This window comes from Hakea prostrata, chromosome 3, assembly GCF_041222555.1.
Source record: "Hakea prostrata isolate BN-2017 chromosome 3, UWA_Hpros_2, whole genome shotgun sequence".
In the NCBI taxonomy this organism is placed as follows: Eukaryota; Viridiplantae; Streptophyta; class Magnoliopsida; order Proteales; family Proteaceae; genus Hakea; species Hakea prostrata.
In genome coordinates, this window is record NC_142602.1 from 16,815,880 (window position 1) to 16,833,150 (window position 17,271).

General features: G+C 37.6%; 3 protein-coding genes across 3 annotated transcripts; 2 read left to right on the forward strand and 1 right to left on the reverse strand.

Annotated features, from left to right (window-relative positions):
- Positions 1 to 221: 221 nt before the first annotated feature.
- LOC149021243 (ammonium transporter 3 member 1-like) lies at positions 222 to 3,169 on the reverse strand. The gene is made up of 3 exons (XM_089147074.1): positions 2,463 to 3,169; positions 2,059 to 2,344; positions 222 to 1,141 (listed from the first exon to the last, which is right to left on the reverse strand). The coding sequence occupies exons 1-3, from the start codon at positions 3,108 to 3,110 to the stop codon at positions 612 to 614; spliced, it is 1,464 nt and encodes a 487-aa protein (XP_089003200.1). The 5' UTR covers positions 3,111 to 3,169; the 3' UTR covers positions 222 to 611.
- Positions 3,170 to 8,767: 5,598 nt separating this feature from the next.
- On the forward strand, positions 8,768 to 12,209 carry LOC149021244 (ARM repeat superfamily protein). Its single transcript, XM_089149506.1, has 6 exons — positions 8,768 to 8,867; positions 9,090 to 9,153; positions 9,789 to 9,896; positions 10,011 to 10,109; positions 10,282 to 10,407; positions 11,800 to 12,209. Exons 1-6 carry the CDS (start codon positions 8,835 to 8,837, stop codon positions 11,940 to 11,942), a joined length of 573 nt encoding a protein of 190 aa, XP_089005632.1. The 5' UTR covers positions 8,768 to 8,834; the 3' UTR covers positions 11,943 to 12,209.
- Positions 12,210 to 13,163: 954 nt separating this feature from the next.
- Positions 13,164 to 16,217, forward strand: LOC149021245 (fructose-bisphosphate aldolase 1, chloroplastic-like). Its single transcript, XM_089149505.1, has 6 exons — positions 13,164 to 13,394; positions 13,875 to 14,144; positions 14,306 to 14,415; positions 14,511 to 14,601; positions 15,248 to 15,517; positions 15,659 to 16,217. Exons 1-6 carry the CDS (start codon positions 13,239 to 13,241, stop codon positions 15,935 to 15,937), a joined length of 1,176 nt encoding a protein of 391 aa, XP_089005631.1. The 5' UTR covers positions 13,164 to 13,238; the 3' UTR covers positions 15,938 to 16,217.
- The last annotated feature ends 1,054 nt before the right edge of the window (positions 16,218 to 17,271 follow it).

The following is a 17,271-nucleotide window of genomic DNA, read 5'->3' on the forward strand; positions in this document are numbered from 1 at the left end:
AATGATCAGATGTGGACATCCTCCTAAGTATGTGGAAGAATATATCTTTGAAAGATTTATCAATGTGATCTCACCTACCACTTCCCAAATTGAAGCAAGATATTTTGAATGAGAGATTCAATGCAACTTTATAAATATTTAAGCATCATAAATGGATCGACATCTTCTATAATTCATTTTTTTGCAATTCTATGTAATACACTACTAAGATTGTGACACCTAGCATTTTATCATTTCTGTGGTCACAATCAAAACCGATTTAATTACAGAGAATGTGAATCCATAAAAATAGAATATAGAGTAAGCATAATAAGAAAATTATGTTTTGGATTATCAAACCTACTAAAGATAATATTACTCCTAAAAATAGAAGGAAAAGAAAAAAACTAGCTAGCTAACTACAGGAGATAACAAGCAGATATTTCAAAACCTCTAGGAAAAAAAAACATGAACAAAGAACCTAGGCAAAAGAATCAATAGAGCATTTACAAACAATAATAATCACCAATATATGAACAATTGCCAATCCATTTTTCCTTAAAAGCACAACAATTTAATCTCCGATCCATCTGTCGCTTCTTCTTCTCCATTCCTCTCTTTCTCTCTCGATCTTACACTGCCTGGGTAACACCAGTTGCCAGTTGAGTTGGATGTGTAGTATCATCGCTGAGGTACCAACCATGTCTAGTTTGATCGTATTTCTCACCATCACCCCACAATGCATAAGCTTCTTCTCCGTGAACGGCGTCGTCTCCGATCAATAGTTGATCTTCCGGCATCCTCAATGGGATAAAAATCTTGATCACTATGCAGATGATAGATGTAACCACCACATTCCAACCTATGATGAACAGAGCTCCGACGATCTGTTTGCCTACTTGCTTTCCTCCTATTTGTCCATCATAGATTAAACCTTTGCTGTTTGCGACTGGTAAGAACATGGAACACAGCACTGGCTCTGCAAAGATGCCGGTGAGAATTCCTCCCAAACTTCCGGCAACGGCGTGCGTGTGGAAGACACCCAGAGTGTCGTCTACCTTCTGCAGCAATTTCGATCTCTTGTGGATCACCATCATGGTGAACCATGGAACACTTCCTGATAAAACTCCCATCACAATTGCTGCCCAACCTTGAACCAGACCTGCAACCATTAAATGTAGTTTATGATTAATGTCAACCACAACCAACACATCAAATAAAGAAATTCTCCCTTCACCCACTAGATTAGGTTTAGAGGTTATTAATATTTTTGGTAATCACCAAATAATTGCCTAAGTAGTTATAAAAGTTCGAAATTGGGATCTAGCTCTAAGCTATCTTCACATCTCTCCATCACACATTAAAATAAGGCTCAGCCATACCGTGAGCCTCTTACTCTTCTTAATATGTAATAAAGAATTGTTAGGGGAGGCAGGAAGTCTAGATCATGTACTTGTTAAGGTAGATATTTATTTTACTCTTCTACTTCTCCACCATATAATAGAAATAGGTTCATTTCTGATGTTGATAAAATGAATCAAAGTAGATCTCACATTTATTGTGTAGTGGAGAAGTGTGAAGAAAAGATGGACATCTACCGTAAACATTTAATCTTAACTTTTTATTTGGTATAAATAATGCACTGTTGTACACCGGTAAGAATTTTTTTCCTTTCAATAGAGTTTTGAGTTTTGGGGATTCAGGTCGCTAGAGTTGACTGACCAGACCCAAGCCAACCCGTTGACACCCCTAAGTCCCGACCCAACCCAACCTGTATGAAAAATGGGTGAGGTTTAGATTATCTAATTAGGTTTGAAGGCTATTTTTGGTAATGAACAATTAATTGCACACCCGGAACCCCGAACCCGGAACCCCGAACCCGGAACCCGGCAACCGGCCACCCGTTATGAAACTTCGTATTCAGTGCGTTCGCATGAAGGATGATCAACAACCACATGTTGTGGAATCTGAATTTCAATATTAAATGGTGATTCTAGTCTACTGTCTACGTAGGAAAGCAATCATCATTATTGAATCTACTGGTTTATTAAATGGTGGATTTGGATCAAGTGGAGTTACCTGCACCAGGAGTGATGCACACGAGCCCTGTGATCATACCCTGAACGGCCCCAATCACCGATGGTTTCTTAAACACCAACACATCAAGAACCGTCCATACCAACAAGCTAGTAGCCGCACAGATATTGGTATTCAACACGGCCATGGACGAATCCGTATTAGCCGAATACGGGTCACCACCATTGAACCCGGCCCAACCCATCCATAAAAGTCCAGCACCCGCTAACATCAGCAACACGTTGTTAGGAGGAAATCTCTCCCGATCCTTTGTAAGCCTGGGCCCCACCTGAAAAACAAACCAAAAACAAACAAAATCAGAATCCATTAAAGTCAACGATTCACGTATCCTTCCAATACTTATAGTGACCCGGCCACCGAGTTAAAAAAAAAACTCAGATACTAACCCAGTAAGCGGCAGTGAAGCCGGCGATTCCAGATGAAAGGTGGATGACATAGCCACCGGAATAGTCAATAACACCCCAATGGAACAAAAAACCACCGCCCCAGAGACTGAAAGCACCGACGGTGTAGGAAAAGGTGAGCCACAGAGGAACAAAAACCATCCAAGCTCTGAAATTCATTCTACCCAGAAGAGAACCAGCGATGAGAACCAGTGTGATTGCAGCGAACACAAATTGGAAATAAACCATCGTCGCCATCGGATAGTACGGTGTCACCATCGCCGCCTCCAGGCTTCCGTCGCTATAATACTCTGCGGATTCCGGCAATCTCGCTTGCCTGATCAGAAAATTCTGACCAAGAGCAGCCCCTGCTTTTCCCCAGAAAGGTAGAAGCTTATCTCCAAAGGACATTCTATAAGCCCAGGTGACCCAACAGATGAGAACAGCAGCGAACGCATAGAGAGCCATGAAAGCAGAGTTCACAGCCCATTTCTTCTTAACGATAGAGCCGTAGAGGATTACCAGTCCTGGAACGCTCTGAAGCCCCACAAGGGTGGCTGCTACCATCTGCCATGCGTTGTCGCCTTTGTTGAGCCACAAAGGCACCGACAGAGATGTGTTGCTGCCCTCATAAGCTCCTAGACTCGCCATGGTCGAGCGCCTCAGAAAGACAACCGAAACAGGGAAGCACAGAGGAGGAGGGTGAGGAACAGAGGAGGGAGAAAGGAATTATATATACACTAGTAGAGAGAAAGAGATCCTTTTACGTAATAAGTGAAATAGAGGAGCTATAATGACCTGGATCTTCCGCAACGTAATACAATGTTCGGCTCAAATCCGACGTCTCTCCTGGCTCTGGTACATATCTGTATAAACCTTGACTATTGACTCTAGGCTGGTTTTAAATGTGGGTGCACCGTTGGTTTCGGAATCAACGGTTAAGAAAACCGGATTCTGGAATATTCTGTTGGAGTGAGGGCATCATGGTCCGAACAGTGAAGAATTTGGAAGTCAATATAGTGGAATGAAAGTGGGTTAATGGCGAAGGGGAAAGAATGTAATGAATATTTTATTTTTGGTATGGAATTCAACCAATTTGAATAGAAAATCTCAGAAGATTCCATATCCACGTTTGGCATGGTATGCTACATTTGTACTGGAGTTATTGGAGGTGGACAAAATTGCACCTTGTTTTCACCAGAAAAGACATAAGGGTCCCAACTGCATGGACTATATATAGACTTTTCAACCCATGCCTTCCAAAACTATTAAAAGCAATGGAAGGAATCAAACAATTGAGTATCAAAATCCTTTGCACTTGATATTTGTATTATCAATAGAGCCATGAGTTCAATTCTTTGCACTTCATTATCATGGGTTTAGGTGTTACCATGGAATAGACTATACTGCATGATTCATTTGTTAATTTCATTAATCATCGAACTCTATGACAATACAGGCGAAACAATACAAGTGACCAGTATCTTTCTTCAGTAGAAAATACAAGTGATTAGTATTGCCTGTAGACTTTTCAGTAGTATCCAAATATAATTAAATTTTTAGTAATTTTCTTAATATCACCAGAAAGTGAGCGAGACTCTGTGTTAATCTATGGTCGAAGATGAAAGAGCATAGTGATAATAAATTAATAATATCAATAATGACTCTCTCTCTTTGTTACATATGTTACCAGATAAGATTTGTGTGATCAAGCTCTGTATTTTGACTTAGAGACACAATGTCTAAGATGACAGAAAGATAACCACGTTATTCATAACCACGTCATTCATCAAAATAAAATAACAATAATATATTTTTTTAATAATTATTAATCGGTTTAAACCATTGATTATCAAAAATATAACATTCGATGGCCTTAAAAGTCAGTCAATGGCACTTATCAGCAGCCTCGATCTTTAACCATCACGGAATTCCCATTTCTCACTCACTTTTTAGACTACTAGGCTTTTTTTTCTACTTTCTTTCTTTTTCTTTTTTTTTTTTCTTTTCTTTTATTTTGGGAGGTGGTGAAGACTAGTTATTGACTTTCGATTTGACGGCAAGTGTGAAAAGGTTTTAGAGAAAGGTTTAGAGGGTACTTTTGAATATTCGTATGGGCAATCCAGTCATTCTATATGGATATATAATATGAACTTCCATGCCAGCTCAGTAACAGCTAATGTTTGATTCAGATTCTACAGCTATGCTGTTTGTTGGGAACACTTTGACTTACTAAATTTTAGAGAACTGTTTTTAAAGATACATTTATGTGTTTTTGTCCCAAGTATTGTTCTCAAAAATATCACATTGGAATCCGGAAAACGAGGGAGTGAGAGAAAAAATGGAGACAAAGAAAAAGGCTACAGCGGTTCCTTGTGAGTTTTTTTCATTTTTTTTTCTTTCTAAAGATTTCTTGTGAGTGTTAACCAATACATGATTAAAAAAAACACGATTTAATAAAATATGAAAAAAACAAAATGTATTTGTCTTAGAGGGCTATCTTGATGAGTATGATTCTGTCATGTGTAATATTCTAATAAGTTGACATTCGTTTTTTTTGTCAATGCAAGATTGGTAGAGTGGTAAGATCCATACTTCTCAGTGGAGAGATCGGGTTTGATCCTTACTGACGATAAAGTTCTCTTTGAGGATGTGATCGAGTGCGCGCAAGCTGGCCGGATGAACTTTAGACACCCAAAAAAAAAAAAAAGACATCCATTCTTTTCGTGGCTAATAAAGTCATCACTACAAAGTGATATGTCCATGTTTAATGATATGATTGGCAATTCTAACTATAAGTCAATACAATTGTCTTAATTCTCCTCGGAAAGATTTTTCTCTTAATTCTCGTTGAGTTTGACAGGTACGTCTATACGGCATCGTTGGATGTGAGGTCCGAACCTTATCCGCATTTTCGTTGCTACCATCGCTACATCTGTAGGAGTTTTGGGTCCGCCTTTGAAGCGTGTAATATGTCCCCCTTTGAGGGTGTTGGTGTTTTTTTTGGTGTTCTTGTTCTAAGGGTTTTGTGGACGTGTTCCATTTTGGGCTTGACCCAACCTTACCCTGGCTGACCCTGTCTATTGCATGTACGACAATTTGGTCATTTGCCGCTCCTTGGTTCGATTTGAACCTTGTGTAGTCATGCAGGTGTGTTTGTACATTTTTTAGTTCTCTAAATGAAATGCTGTTTACCAAAAAAAAAAAAATTTGTTTTACAGAAGAAAGAAAAAATTTATATACAAGTTCATACACAAACCTATTCTTTTGTCAAGAAAAGAATACAAAAACATACCACTTGCCATTTCAACAAATCATGTGTAGACTCAAGTGGAAGTCAACATTTTCGGTCTCTATTTTTTTTGTTAATATGGGTGTTCAGCCCTTCAATACAATCATTTTCTACATGTTCATGCTAACCCCAATTGAAAGCATTAATCACTCTATGTGAGCATCTCCAAAGTTAAGGAATCAAACTCAGGATTTCAAACTTTCTTAAACAAATCATCTCTTATCAACTTGACTATTCGCATAGGATTTTATGAAAAGCAATGAAAAACATTAAACACCTCCGTGTGAGTGGCTTTAAGAATGAAAAGAGTTGACTATAAGACCTCGTGCCTACTAACTTGACTGCCTTCTTAAAGATACTTATTACATTTATGGTTTTGACTCGATCATATTCAACATAGTGCGCAAATAGGCCATTCTTTACTTTAATTAATTTATTGTTTTTGGTACCATCTTCTATTTATCTTACTTGTACCATATTTAATTAAATATTATATTATTTTTGAAAATCATTAGTTAAGCAGTTGAGCTTTTAAAGCGTGCATGTAAGACTTTGACCATAAGAGCAATGTAGTACCTTTCTGGCTTATATGTCTTAAAATCAAGAGCCTGTTCTCCAAAATTATTTCTCCTAAACCATTTCACTTTTTAGTTGTGATTTTTATTATAAAGAAGTCAATACGTCAATAAAAATTTTAAAAAAAATTAAATTCTTTCTAACTCCTTCTCTAGGCCATCAAACAAAGACATGGTTCACATGATTAACAACGGCTATAACATTAAAAAAAAATAATTGCTGCCTTTTGGATTCTTTTATTTAATTTTTTTTTCCTCTCTTCATTTGAAACAGATTTACCTTGGAAGTCTCTTCCATGTCTTCCTACATGTTCGATAGTTGACTATGGAGTACATAAGCTTCTTGGTCAAATTTTTAATTATTCTTATCTCATTTCTTTGTAAAATCTTAATAATTAATAATGAAACTACATATTTTTCTCCATTTTTTTTCTCGTTAGTTGGCCCATGAAGGTTTTCAGATACAAGGGATTGGGACAACTTTCTTCTTTTATATAGTTGTCATATTTTTTGTTATTGCATGTGGGGGTTGAAAAATGTTCAAGTTTTCACGTACGTATAGGGTTTAGTTTATTGTTCCACAAGAATAGTATATAATATCGTTATCTCGAGTCTCGATATATTTAAGAGATTCACTTTTTTTTCATCTTAAAAGAAAAATATATTATTAATTAAGTGTCATACATAATTCATCAGTTTTCATGGCTAACTTGGTTCCTCTTCTGTTGTCATTCAGCCAGATTTAATGGACTTGATCTGTGTTTGTTTTGATGTGTTCAATGCCATCCTTCATTGTTTGTATTAAAGCATCTAGCACGTTATTTTTTTCCAATGTCTCCGCCTCAGTATAGATAAACGATCATGCTTCACAAGTCCTACACTCCAACTTACTGTATTTAGAAATTCATTAAATACCCCAAAGATTCAAGAGATTCACTTGTTAGGTTTCGTAGTTGCCCTTTCCCTCCACATGAATGTATGGTGGCATGTATTCTTACAACACTTAGCCAAAATGATGAAAAAGAATTGGCTTCAATTATGTTCCTATTGTCTCGATCTATGCATTGATTTAGAATAGTTTTTTTTTTCTTCCATTCTTGAGTTCATGAATATCCGAGTTTGGATCCTCTCTTTGGAGAGGCTCTCCCAAGAAGTGCCTAATGAGTTATGAGATTTTGTCACGTGTAATACTCTAATCTAAGGACTCATTTGGCATTCACTAGAAGATTTTCCTTAAAGAGAGGTGCCGAATACCAAGGCTTTTGTATCAATGCATATAATTCGGGCAGCTCGTATCATTGTCTCATGTTGCTACAGGGGACTCTTTTGGACAAAGATGTCTCTTTCCTCTAGTTCTATCTTTTTACTCAAAATCTACTTTAAAAAAATGAAAATCTTTTTATTTAAAAAGATTATCAAAAACTATAGTCACACACAACACTCTCTCCCAAATGTATTAAAAATTCTGAAATTTATTTTTTTAAATAGTCGAATTTTGGGTTACTCAGTTTTTCAACTACAATGGAAGGCACATCTTGAGACTAAATGTGTCTTACTAATTAAGAAGAAGAGAAACAAAAAGGGTGGTCCTGTTCTACCAAAAAAACAGGGGTGTTCCTCCTTGCTAGACAAAGTGGGTACCAACTTAAATACAAAGTCAATGGTAAGATCGAATTCTGTTTTTGGCAAAAAGAAAATAATAAGAAAAATAAAAAAGTAGGATCAAAATCAGGTAATGTAGGACAGGACCGGCCGGTTCAAATAATTAATTTTGACCCAACCTAGGGGTGTCAATGGGCCGGGTTGGGCCAAGTCAGCCTTGAACCCTATCAGGGTTTAGGAATCACCAACCCAACATTGACAAGGCCTAATCCAACTGAGCCTGCCTTGGTTGACTCTGATAGGGTCGGATTGGCTTGACCAACCCAGACACTGATCCTATTTTTATTTTTGTAAAAAAGAATAAAGGTGCGATATGGTAGAATCGAACCTTCCTATTGAAAAATATGACTTTTAATAACATATAAGTGCTACACTTATTTTGCTTGCGCTTATATTAGATTTAATTACAAGCATAACTTTAACTAAATTACGCTAACATAGAGTTAGGTTGGCCCGAGGGTTAAACCCAAACCAGACCCGACCTTATTGTCAGGATTGATTATTTTGTATCCCAAGCATGTGCTTCGGGTTGAAAAAATCGAGCTGAGATCAGGCCAGGCCGGGCCGGGTCAACAGGATTTTTTTGGCACCCCTACCCAACCTTGGCCCTTGAGCCAGTTCTGTTTTGACTCACCCTTAGGAGTAGTAAAACTCGGCCTGTTCGGCTCAGGCGGGTTGGGCCGTATGGGCCAAATTGAACCCACCCGTGGGCCATAGCCCAACAATGCTCGTTTTGCATTTTTTCTTTTGTGGGAAAGATGCTCGTTTTGCATCGACTAGCAGTGAATCACAGTAACTCTCACCTTTGCCTTCGGAAGCATCAACACCGCCACGGTTCCTTCTCTAATGATTCGTACATTTACACGACAGCTCAATTCTGTAAGTGCTTCTCTGTTTCTCCAACTCTGTAAACCCTAGCAGTTAAGTGATCGATTCATTCTTGATGTCTGATGGATACTTTATTTGCTCCTAATCTCTAAGTTAGGGATAGAGGATTGTTCTCTATTGCTCTTGGTTGCAAGATTGTGTATTTAATGATCTGATATTTCGAAAAACAAATTTGGTTATCTTTGATTGGAATTCTGGTGATTGTTTCTTCAGTATTTATGCAGAAGGAATCATGAAATTGCGCCTGCTCGTAGGTTCTCATCCTTCAATGGAAGAGGTAAGCGAATTTGGTGGATTTTCTTCTTTTTTCGCTTTCGCAGTTTTCTTCTTTCTAAGCTTTGAATCGTTGTTGTACAAAAATAATTAGAGAACCTGATAAGGAACTGCTTCCCTGTTGTGAGACACATTCCTTTCAAACCATTGCCAGGGTTGGTGAAATCGGGTGACTTCATATGATGATCAATCAAGTGTACACTACATTATATGCAATCCAATGATTTTTAACCTATTAGGTTTAATAACTTCTGTAACTATGCCTTAACATTCACCAAGCATTCTACTAACATTATCTCATCTAAGTGCAAGATTTAATTTTTCTTTTTTTTCTTTCCCCTGCCCCCCCCCCCCCCCATGCCTTTTCCAGTGCCCCATGAAGGGGTACAGAAAGTGTTGGTGACCTTGTGCTACTTTGTCATCTATTCAGATGGAATGGGCTATACTAGCATAAGCTGGGTGGTAACGGTTATCTGTATCCAAATGCATTGGCAATACATTGAATGTAGATAAGACAATATTTGCTATTAATTTTTCTTGAGATTCTGTAGATATCACATTAGTTGATTAAAATTTGTAGTTGCTGCATTGTCTGTTGAGAGCTACTGGAGGCTTGATGTGCATATTACTTGGTTCCAGATGAGCTTTCACTTGAGGAGGATGCGGAAAGGAAAATAGGATGGCTGTTCAAACTTATTTTTGCTGGGACTGCTACAGTTGTTGCTTACCAGTTTTTCCCTTACATGGGTATGCATATTGGTTTACTAGAACAATGGTTGCCTTTTCATGCTGCTCAATTGCTCTGCTTCATACTTTCCAAGGTTTTAGATTGAAGAAAATTTATTCTCTTTGATGATTCAGGTGATAATTTGTTGCAACAGTCTGTGTCTCTCTTGCAAGTCAAGGATCCATTATTTAAAAGGATGGGAGCATCCAGATTATCCCGTTTTGCAATTGATGGTATTTTCCATTTATATTTTTTTGAGTTGTGAATAATGACATACCATCATATTGTGGTAAATGGTGTTTTTTCAACAAACGTGAGGAAATGCTTGTTGCTGATTAGTTACATTGCAGTGCATTGTTTGAATTTCTGATCAACATGTTTCTGTTATACATCATCTTTCTCTAGATGAGAGACGAATGAAAGTAGTAGAGATGGGTGGAGCACAGGAACTTTTGAATATGTTAGGGACTGCCAAGGATGACCGTACACGGAAAGAAGCTTTGAAGGCTCTTGTTAACCTTTCACACGCAGGTCAGGATCAGAATTGACACTTGCATGCCTTTACACTGCCAATGAATGTTAATGTTCAAATGTCTTTTCCCAATTCTCCAGCAACATACATATTCATATCTCTGAGCATTTCCCCACCTTGTGCTCTTTGAAATTTTTTTTACTAGCATTGTATCCCCATATCAAAATTTTAGCCTAAATGGTTACTCCTTGAACTAACTATTAATTGTGCATAATTGATCCAAATTGCAATTATATGCCAGAGAAAAAGGTATATTGGAGTTATGCGTGCTTATCGTTGTTCAATTCAAAACTAAGTGATTTTGTTTTTAAGATTTTAAACGACAAAAATACCATACATAGGTAGCATCTAGAGATTGTATATGAGTTGGTGATAATTTATATATCATTTATGCAGAATTGTATCTTGAGGTAGAATATCCTAAATTCTCAACCCTCTATTTGATGTTTTACTCATACCTGCTCAGAACATGGTAAAATCGTTAGCACAGCTAGATTTATCTTGACCAAACTGCATCCTCTGAGAAGGATCCTTGGTGGAACTTTCTTCTATTGCAAGTTACCACCCTTCCTAACGCCAACTAGATCACTTAGCAATCATTATAACCAACCTAATATAGGGCAGGGTTGAAGTTAGTATCCAAGAGTAATAGTTGAGTGTAGGGTTACATTAGGATACTTACAGCTGTTAAGAGTTTTGTTTTAGTGTTTATTTGCTTTACTGAGTTTGTGTGAGTGATCAGAGGCCTTTTTACGGATCAAGTTAAGAAAAACAAATGGAGAAAAAAGATTGTAAGGAAAATTTCCTGTCTGATGTCGGAAGACCAAACCCTTTTGTTCTCATGAGCAAATGACAATAGCATTCATTTTTCATAATATCCTAAATTCAATGGAGCAAATACTTAAAAGTTAATCTCTTAAGGATAGAAGCATAGAAGTTAATCTCATTGTAGCGAGTACCGATCTTGTCTCCAGTTGACTTTCCTAGTTCCATTCTTAAGACCTGAGATTGTCTGAAAGCTAGTGGCTTGCAAAATAGTTTTACCATGCAGGTGAATACTCAAAATAATTTTACCATGCAGGTGAACATCTCATTGCTTGGAGGTGCATATATGCTACTTAGTGATAACTGGCGTTTAAGGATCCTGTGGTTGATTTTGTGGACTTGGCTACTTCTATTTCCCTCTAGGAGCAACCTTGTTACTTAACTTGAATTAGAAACTGCAGTGATGCCAAGAAGCATGTGATTTTATCCTTGTTACCACTCATGAATTGGAAATGCAGTACCACCAAGAAAATAAGTGTTTTAACTCTCTTTATGCAAGGGTTTACCCAAAAAAGAAGAAAACCTCTCTTTATGCAAGAACTAAACTTTGTTCTAAAAATTTACAGATGAAGCTGTCAGAGCGCTGCACGTGGCTGGGGCAATCTCAGTTATTAAGTCAACTCCAGATTCTAATGAGGATTCTGAAATCGTGGTCCACAAGAGCGACTTGCTGAAGAGGTTCCAAGATATGGAATGCGATACATCTTGAGTTTTAGTAGGTTGACAATAGTGGAAAGCATTCTCTGTTATGTCTTGGGCATTTTTCTTTTTCTTTTTTTGGGGTGGGGGGGTGTTCCAGATCTTAGGGAAATTCTAACAATGTATAAGCAGAGGAGTTATCAGTACATCTTTTTGCAAAAATAATTGAATTGTAAATTATCTGTGAGATTTATGATGATTATGATGTTCTGCTTGATTCAGGTTCCCAGATTTATAAAGATTGACCATTCAAAAGGAAAGAGGGGGAAAAAAAGAAGGAAAAGAAAAAAGAAAAAAAAGGGAGAATGTCTCACGATTTTATAGTGATATTCTTGACGTTCAATATCCTTCTGTTGACATGTCTTAGGGTTCCTGCTTACCTACCCCAACCTCTTGTTGCAAAAACTTTGCTGGAATCCTTTGCTGTAGCGAGTTCTGAACTTGCAAACAACACTGAAGATCTGCATTCGGAAGGTTGTGTTGTAATTCAAATTATGTTAATGGAACGATTAAGGCACCCCATCCCTATGGAGAAGTAAAAATCCTTTCACAACTGGTAATGCGATCAAACACTTGTGCGCCGTATTAACTATTTAATCCCATCGTTACTGTATAGGGTTACAACTTGGACTTTGGATCTCTGGTGGGAGTTGTACCAAGAAGAACTCCAAGTTATGAACAATGTTAAATCAAATGTTTAAATAAACTAATAATTACTAAAGGAATCATCGCATATTATAATTGGCCTTTGGTTATGGTATCCTATTTGTATGAAAACGAACTTTCAGCATTTTATATAGAAACAAGCATGGCCATCAATCTCCATTTTGGCATTACTTTTGAGTAAGGCATCTATTCATTGAGAGGACTGTGAGCAACTTGGGTGGTCTAGAACAAGCCCAAGCCAATCCTGAATATCAATCCCAAACCAGCATATTCCATTATCAACTCTTGGCTTTTCTACTAAACTTGTTCTGATTCTGGTCCACTACTTTGTTTTACACAACTATTGATGTTTCTTTTAATAATGCTTTATACTTCCAAATGATATCTTCCGGTGGGCAAGAGTGTTTCTCAAACCAGATGGTTTATTGTCCTGTTATCTACAACTGGGAACTCAGAGAAGCAGCCAAAATCACTTCACTCATGTGACTTATCTTGACCATTCAAAAACCAACAAATAATATCTACCTCACATACACTATCTTACCTTGCCCTCAAATATGTAATTTCAACTCATAAGGCCATCTTTAACCTGTGCATCTTAAGAGCCTAGAGCTGAAGGCTTCAATCTTCATCATCTACCATGGCCTCCTCTACAATTCTCAGGACTTCTTTCCTTCCCAAAAGATCAGAATGGTTTGCAGCCAACTCACACCAGTCAACCTCTCACTTGCAGCCTACTTCTGTGGCTTTCACTGTCCGCGCTGGTGCTTACTCTGATGAGCTTATCAAAACTGCGGTACTCATTGCTTCTTATCTCTTTCTATCTGGATAGTTTTTTTTTTTTTTTTTTTTTTTTTCTTCTTGCTACCACTTCATTAAGAATCAGCAACTTTCATATCACATAAAGCTAAAGTTGACTAGAGTAAGAAAGGTTTCTTAGCCAGAGATGCAAATGAAATTAATGAAGCACAGGTTATGAATCTTAGACCCACACAGGGAATCTAGGTTAGTCCATGTTTAGGGATGCAGGATTTAACCAACTGAATATGTGTAGTAACCAAATTCAGAACTATCTAGACATGTTCCTTTCACTGTTGCCTGTTTCTCCTCCACAAGAGAACAAATTTTCTTGAGGACTATAAAGAATCACAAGCTCTCTAGAAGTAACAGTTGCCTTAGTCATGGCTGGCCGTGACAGCCTTACAAATTTAATTTTCTGATTCAATAAACCATTCTATTACCATCAAATCTGAGCCTAACTGTCATGTATTTACAGAAAAGCATTGCATCACCTGGCAGAGGTATATTGGCCATGGATGAATCAAATGCAACTTGTGGAAAGAGATTGGCCTCGATTGGCCTCGAAAACACAGAGGCTAACCGCCAAGCATACAGAACACTCCTTGTCTCAGTTCCGGGTTTGGGCCAGTACATTTCAGGAGCAATCCTGTTTGAGGAAACACTCTATCAGTCTACAGTAGATGGTAAGAAAATGGTGGATGTTCTCAAGGACCAGAACATAATGCCAGGAATCAAGGTTGACAAGGTAAGGAAATGTATGAAACAATGAACCGATGACAAACTGCTACATGAAAATGAACCATATGCATGATCATAACAAAAGGCATGCATAGAGACATAAATCTCTGTATTAAAGTTGTTGGCCCCTTTGTCATGTTTATGATTCTATACCATTTTCATACGTAGGGACTGGTGCCACTGGCTGGATCAAACGATGAATCATGGTGCCAAGGACTCGATGGTCTGGCATCTCGTTGTGCAGCATACTATGAGCAAGGGGCACGCTTTGCCAAATGGTGAATACACATAAAAGCTTTAGGAGTAACATCCTACTTTTTACTTCTACACTTCTATATGCAAATGCTGATTCTTGTTGTTGATCATATGCTAGGCGAACTGTTGTCAGTATTCCAAATGGGCCATCAGCGATTGCAGTGAAGGAAGCTGCCTGGGGGTTGGCAAGATATGCTGCTATTGCACAGGTAACTCAGACCCTTCAGTTCATTTCTGTTTCCACATTTTAGAGTCCAATGTAGCTAGACAAGGAATCTAGAAAGAAAAAAATAGCAACAGACTGATACACTGAACTGCTCTCACCTTCTGTTTTCTTTCTGGTCCACAAACAACTGGGGGTTGTGAACTTTGAACTTTGGCAACTGGCAAAGGTCATGGTGTTCACTGATGCACTATCAACCACACCTAGCATTTTAGTAGATAAACCACAGAATGAGGATGCAAAGATACAGAAACTTATCAGTCCATGATTTATCAAAATTTCAAAGACACTGAAAAAACATTCATTAGAAAAGTACCATATAATCCTCTTAATGGAAAATTCGATCCCAAAAAGGAAAAATGTGAATGTTAGACATCAAAAAAATCTGATGATTTCACTGGTTCAATAAACTAAACTTGCTTAAAAAGATGTCCAGCATAAAGAACAGAGCACTTCAGTTTACATGAACAAGGATATGCTAAACCGTGACTTGTAACTTTAACAAATCAAATAACTTTAGCTTAAGATAAGTTATTTTCTAAGAATGGAGACGAGGGAATCATGCATGGCGGTACTTTTGTTTAGAGGAAGATGTAGGACTAACTAGTTAGTTCCTCATTTTGTTGATGTAGGATAATGGTTTGGTTCCAATAGTTGAACCTGAGATTTTACTGGATGGAGAGCATGGAATTGACAGGACCTTTGAGGTTGCCTTGAAAGTGTGGGCAGAGGTTTTCTTCTACATGGCAGAGAACAATGTTATGTTTGAAGGGATTCTGCTCAAGCCCAGCATGGTGACACCCGGTGCTGAATGTAAGGAGAGAGCCACACCAGAGCAAGTTGCTGAATACACTCTGAAACTTCTTCATAGAAGGATTCCCCCTGCTGTCCCAGGAATTATGGTATGCTTATCTTGACATTCTTCATATTTTAATTGTTTCAAAATAGAGGGGGCAAAAACATTAAAAAAAAAAATGAAGAAAAAAGAACTTCTATTGAAAGTTTACCTTGTAACTGCTTTTCTTTTTTCTTTGGCAAAATAGTTCCTTTCAGGTGGCCAATCAGAAGTCGAAGCAACTTTGAACTTGAATGCTATGAACCAAGGAGCAAACCCATGGCATGTTTCATTTTCTTATGCAAGAGCACTTCAGAACACATGCCTGAAGACATGGGCAGGAAGGCCAGAGAATGTGAAGGCTGCACAAGAAACTCTCCTTGTACGAGCAAAGGCCAACTCCCTAGCACAACTTGGAAAGTACACAGGTGAAGGCGAGTCAGAGGATGCCAAGAAGGGGATGTTTGTCAAAGGATACACATACTGAGTTCCTGAACCTTGTAGCTCATGGGTTTTGATGCAACTGTTTTGTCATAACCAAAGAACATGATTGGGACATCTATAAACTAGCAATTTCCCTAAACCAAGGGCATGCTGATGCCATGTTAGCACTTGGCAGCACAAGTTCATGAACATTAATGTTGGAGAAGCAAGTTGCGAACCAATGTGAGTTGTTACCGTCATAGACAGTCATTACATGAGCTTTATATTAAAATCTGATAGAAGACTCTTCGAGTCAATTCTAAGTATCATCATTTTAGACCAAATTATATGCTGAAAATATTTGGCAATCAAACCATGAACAAGGATATTAAGTTATAATACAGCAGACATCATGAGTTCTAGAAGGGATGAGAGTGTAACTTTAAAAAGACTGCACCCTATATTACCTAATGAGTTGTTGGTTTTAAACCCAACTATTTTCATAGCTAACTAAGAATAAGGACAAAGTTGCAGAGGAGGGTGTGAATGAATTAGAAAAAAGAAGAAAAAAATGACTGGAACAAAAAGGAGGAAGTAAGAGCAGATTTTTCTTTTCTTTTTTTTTTTCGACAGAAATTTTTAAGATCCATGAGGGAACCAACGGAAGGTTCAACAAAATAGAATTTCTTTTTCTTTCGGTAAACAGAAAAATTCTAATTCTAACACTGCAACACTTGATAGTATATTCCATATGATGCAATTTTAGTATTTAGCACTCTAATTGCTTTTAATCCAACATTGGAGTTCTGTAGTAGAATTCATCTGTCTCTAATTGCAGAGTTTGATTAGGGTTTAAATTTCAGTTTCAGGTTCACTGAGGTTGGGTTGCTTCTTTTATTTGAATACTTCATTTAATTTGACAAGAGATCCTCTTGAAAACAGTGTTGTCCTTGTTATACAGTGATCAGAAAATAAACAACTTGAATGAACCAATGTTAGCCACTGGTCCCATCAAGAGAGCTTTTCATACTGAGCGGAATTAACTTAACTCTTGAAGAAGCTTAAGGTACTAGTAAGCCATTGAATTACATAGATGGCTTCAACGAACATTCTTAATGAGAAATTTAAAGAGTACAACAGTCTTAAGATCTTGCAAGTTCACACTTAATGCTCTAATTTAACTGCTGGAAACAGACTAAAAATTGTCTCAAATGATGACTCAACTTTGTCTTCGCAGGCTTTGAGGATCATTTGATGGCATGGTGTAGATGTAGTAGCCCTCAAGCGAGTCATAGAAGAGCTCGCCATTGCAAAATACATTAGTTTTCACTATATTCCATGACTTGAAACCAAAAAACAGAAACCTCTGCCACATCATGTAATGGGAATGGCACTAAA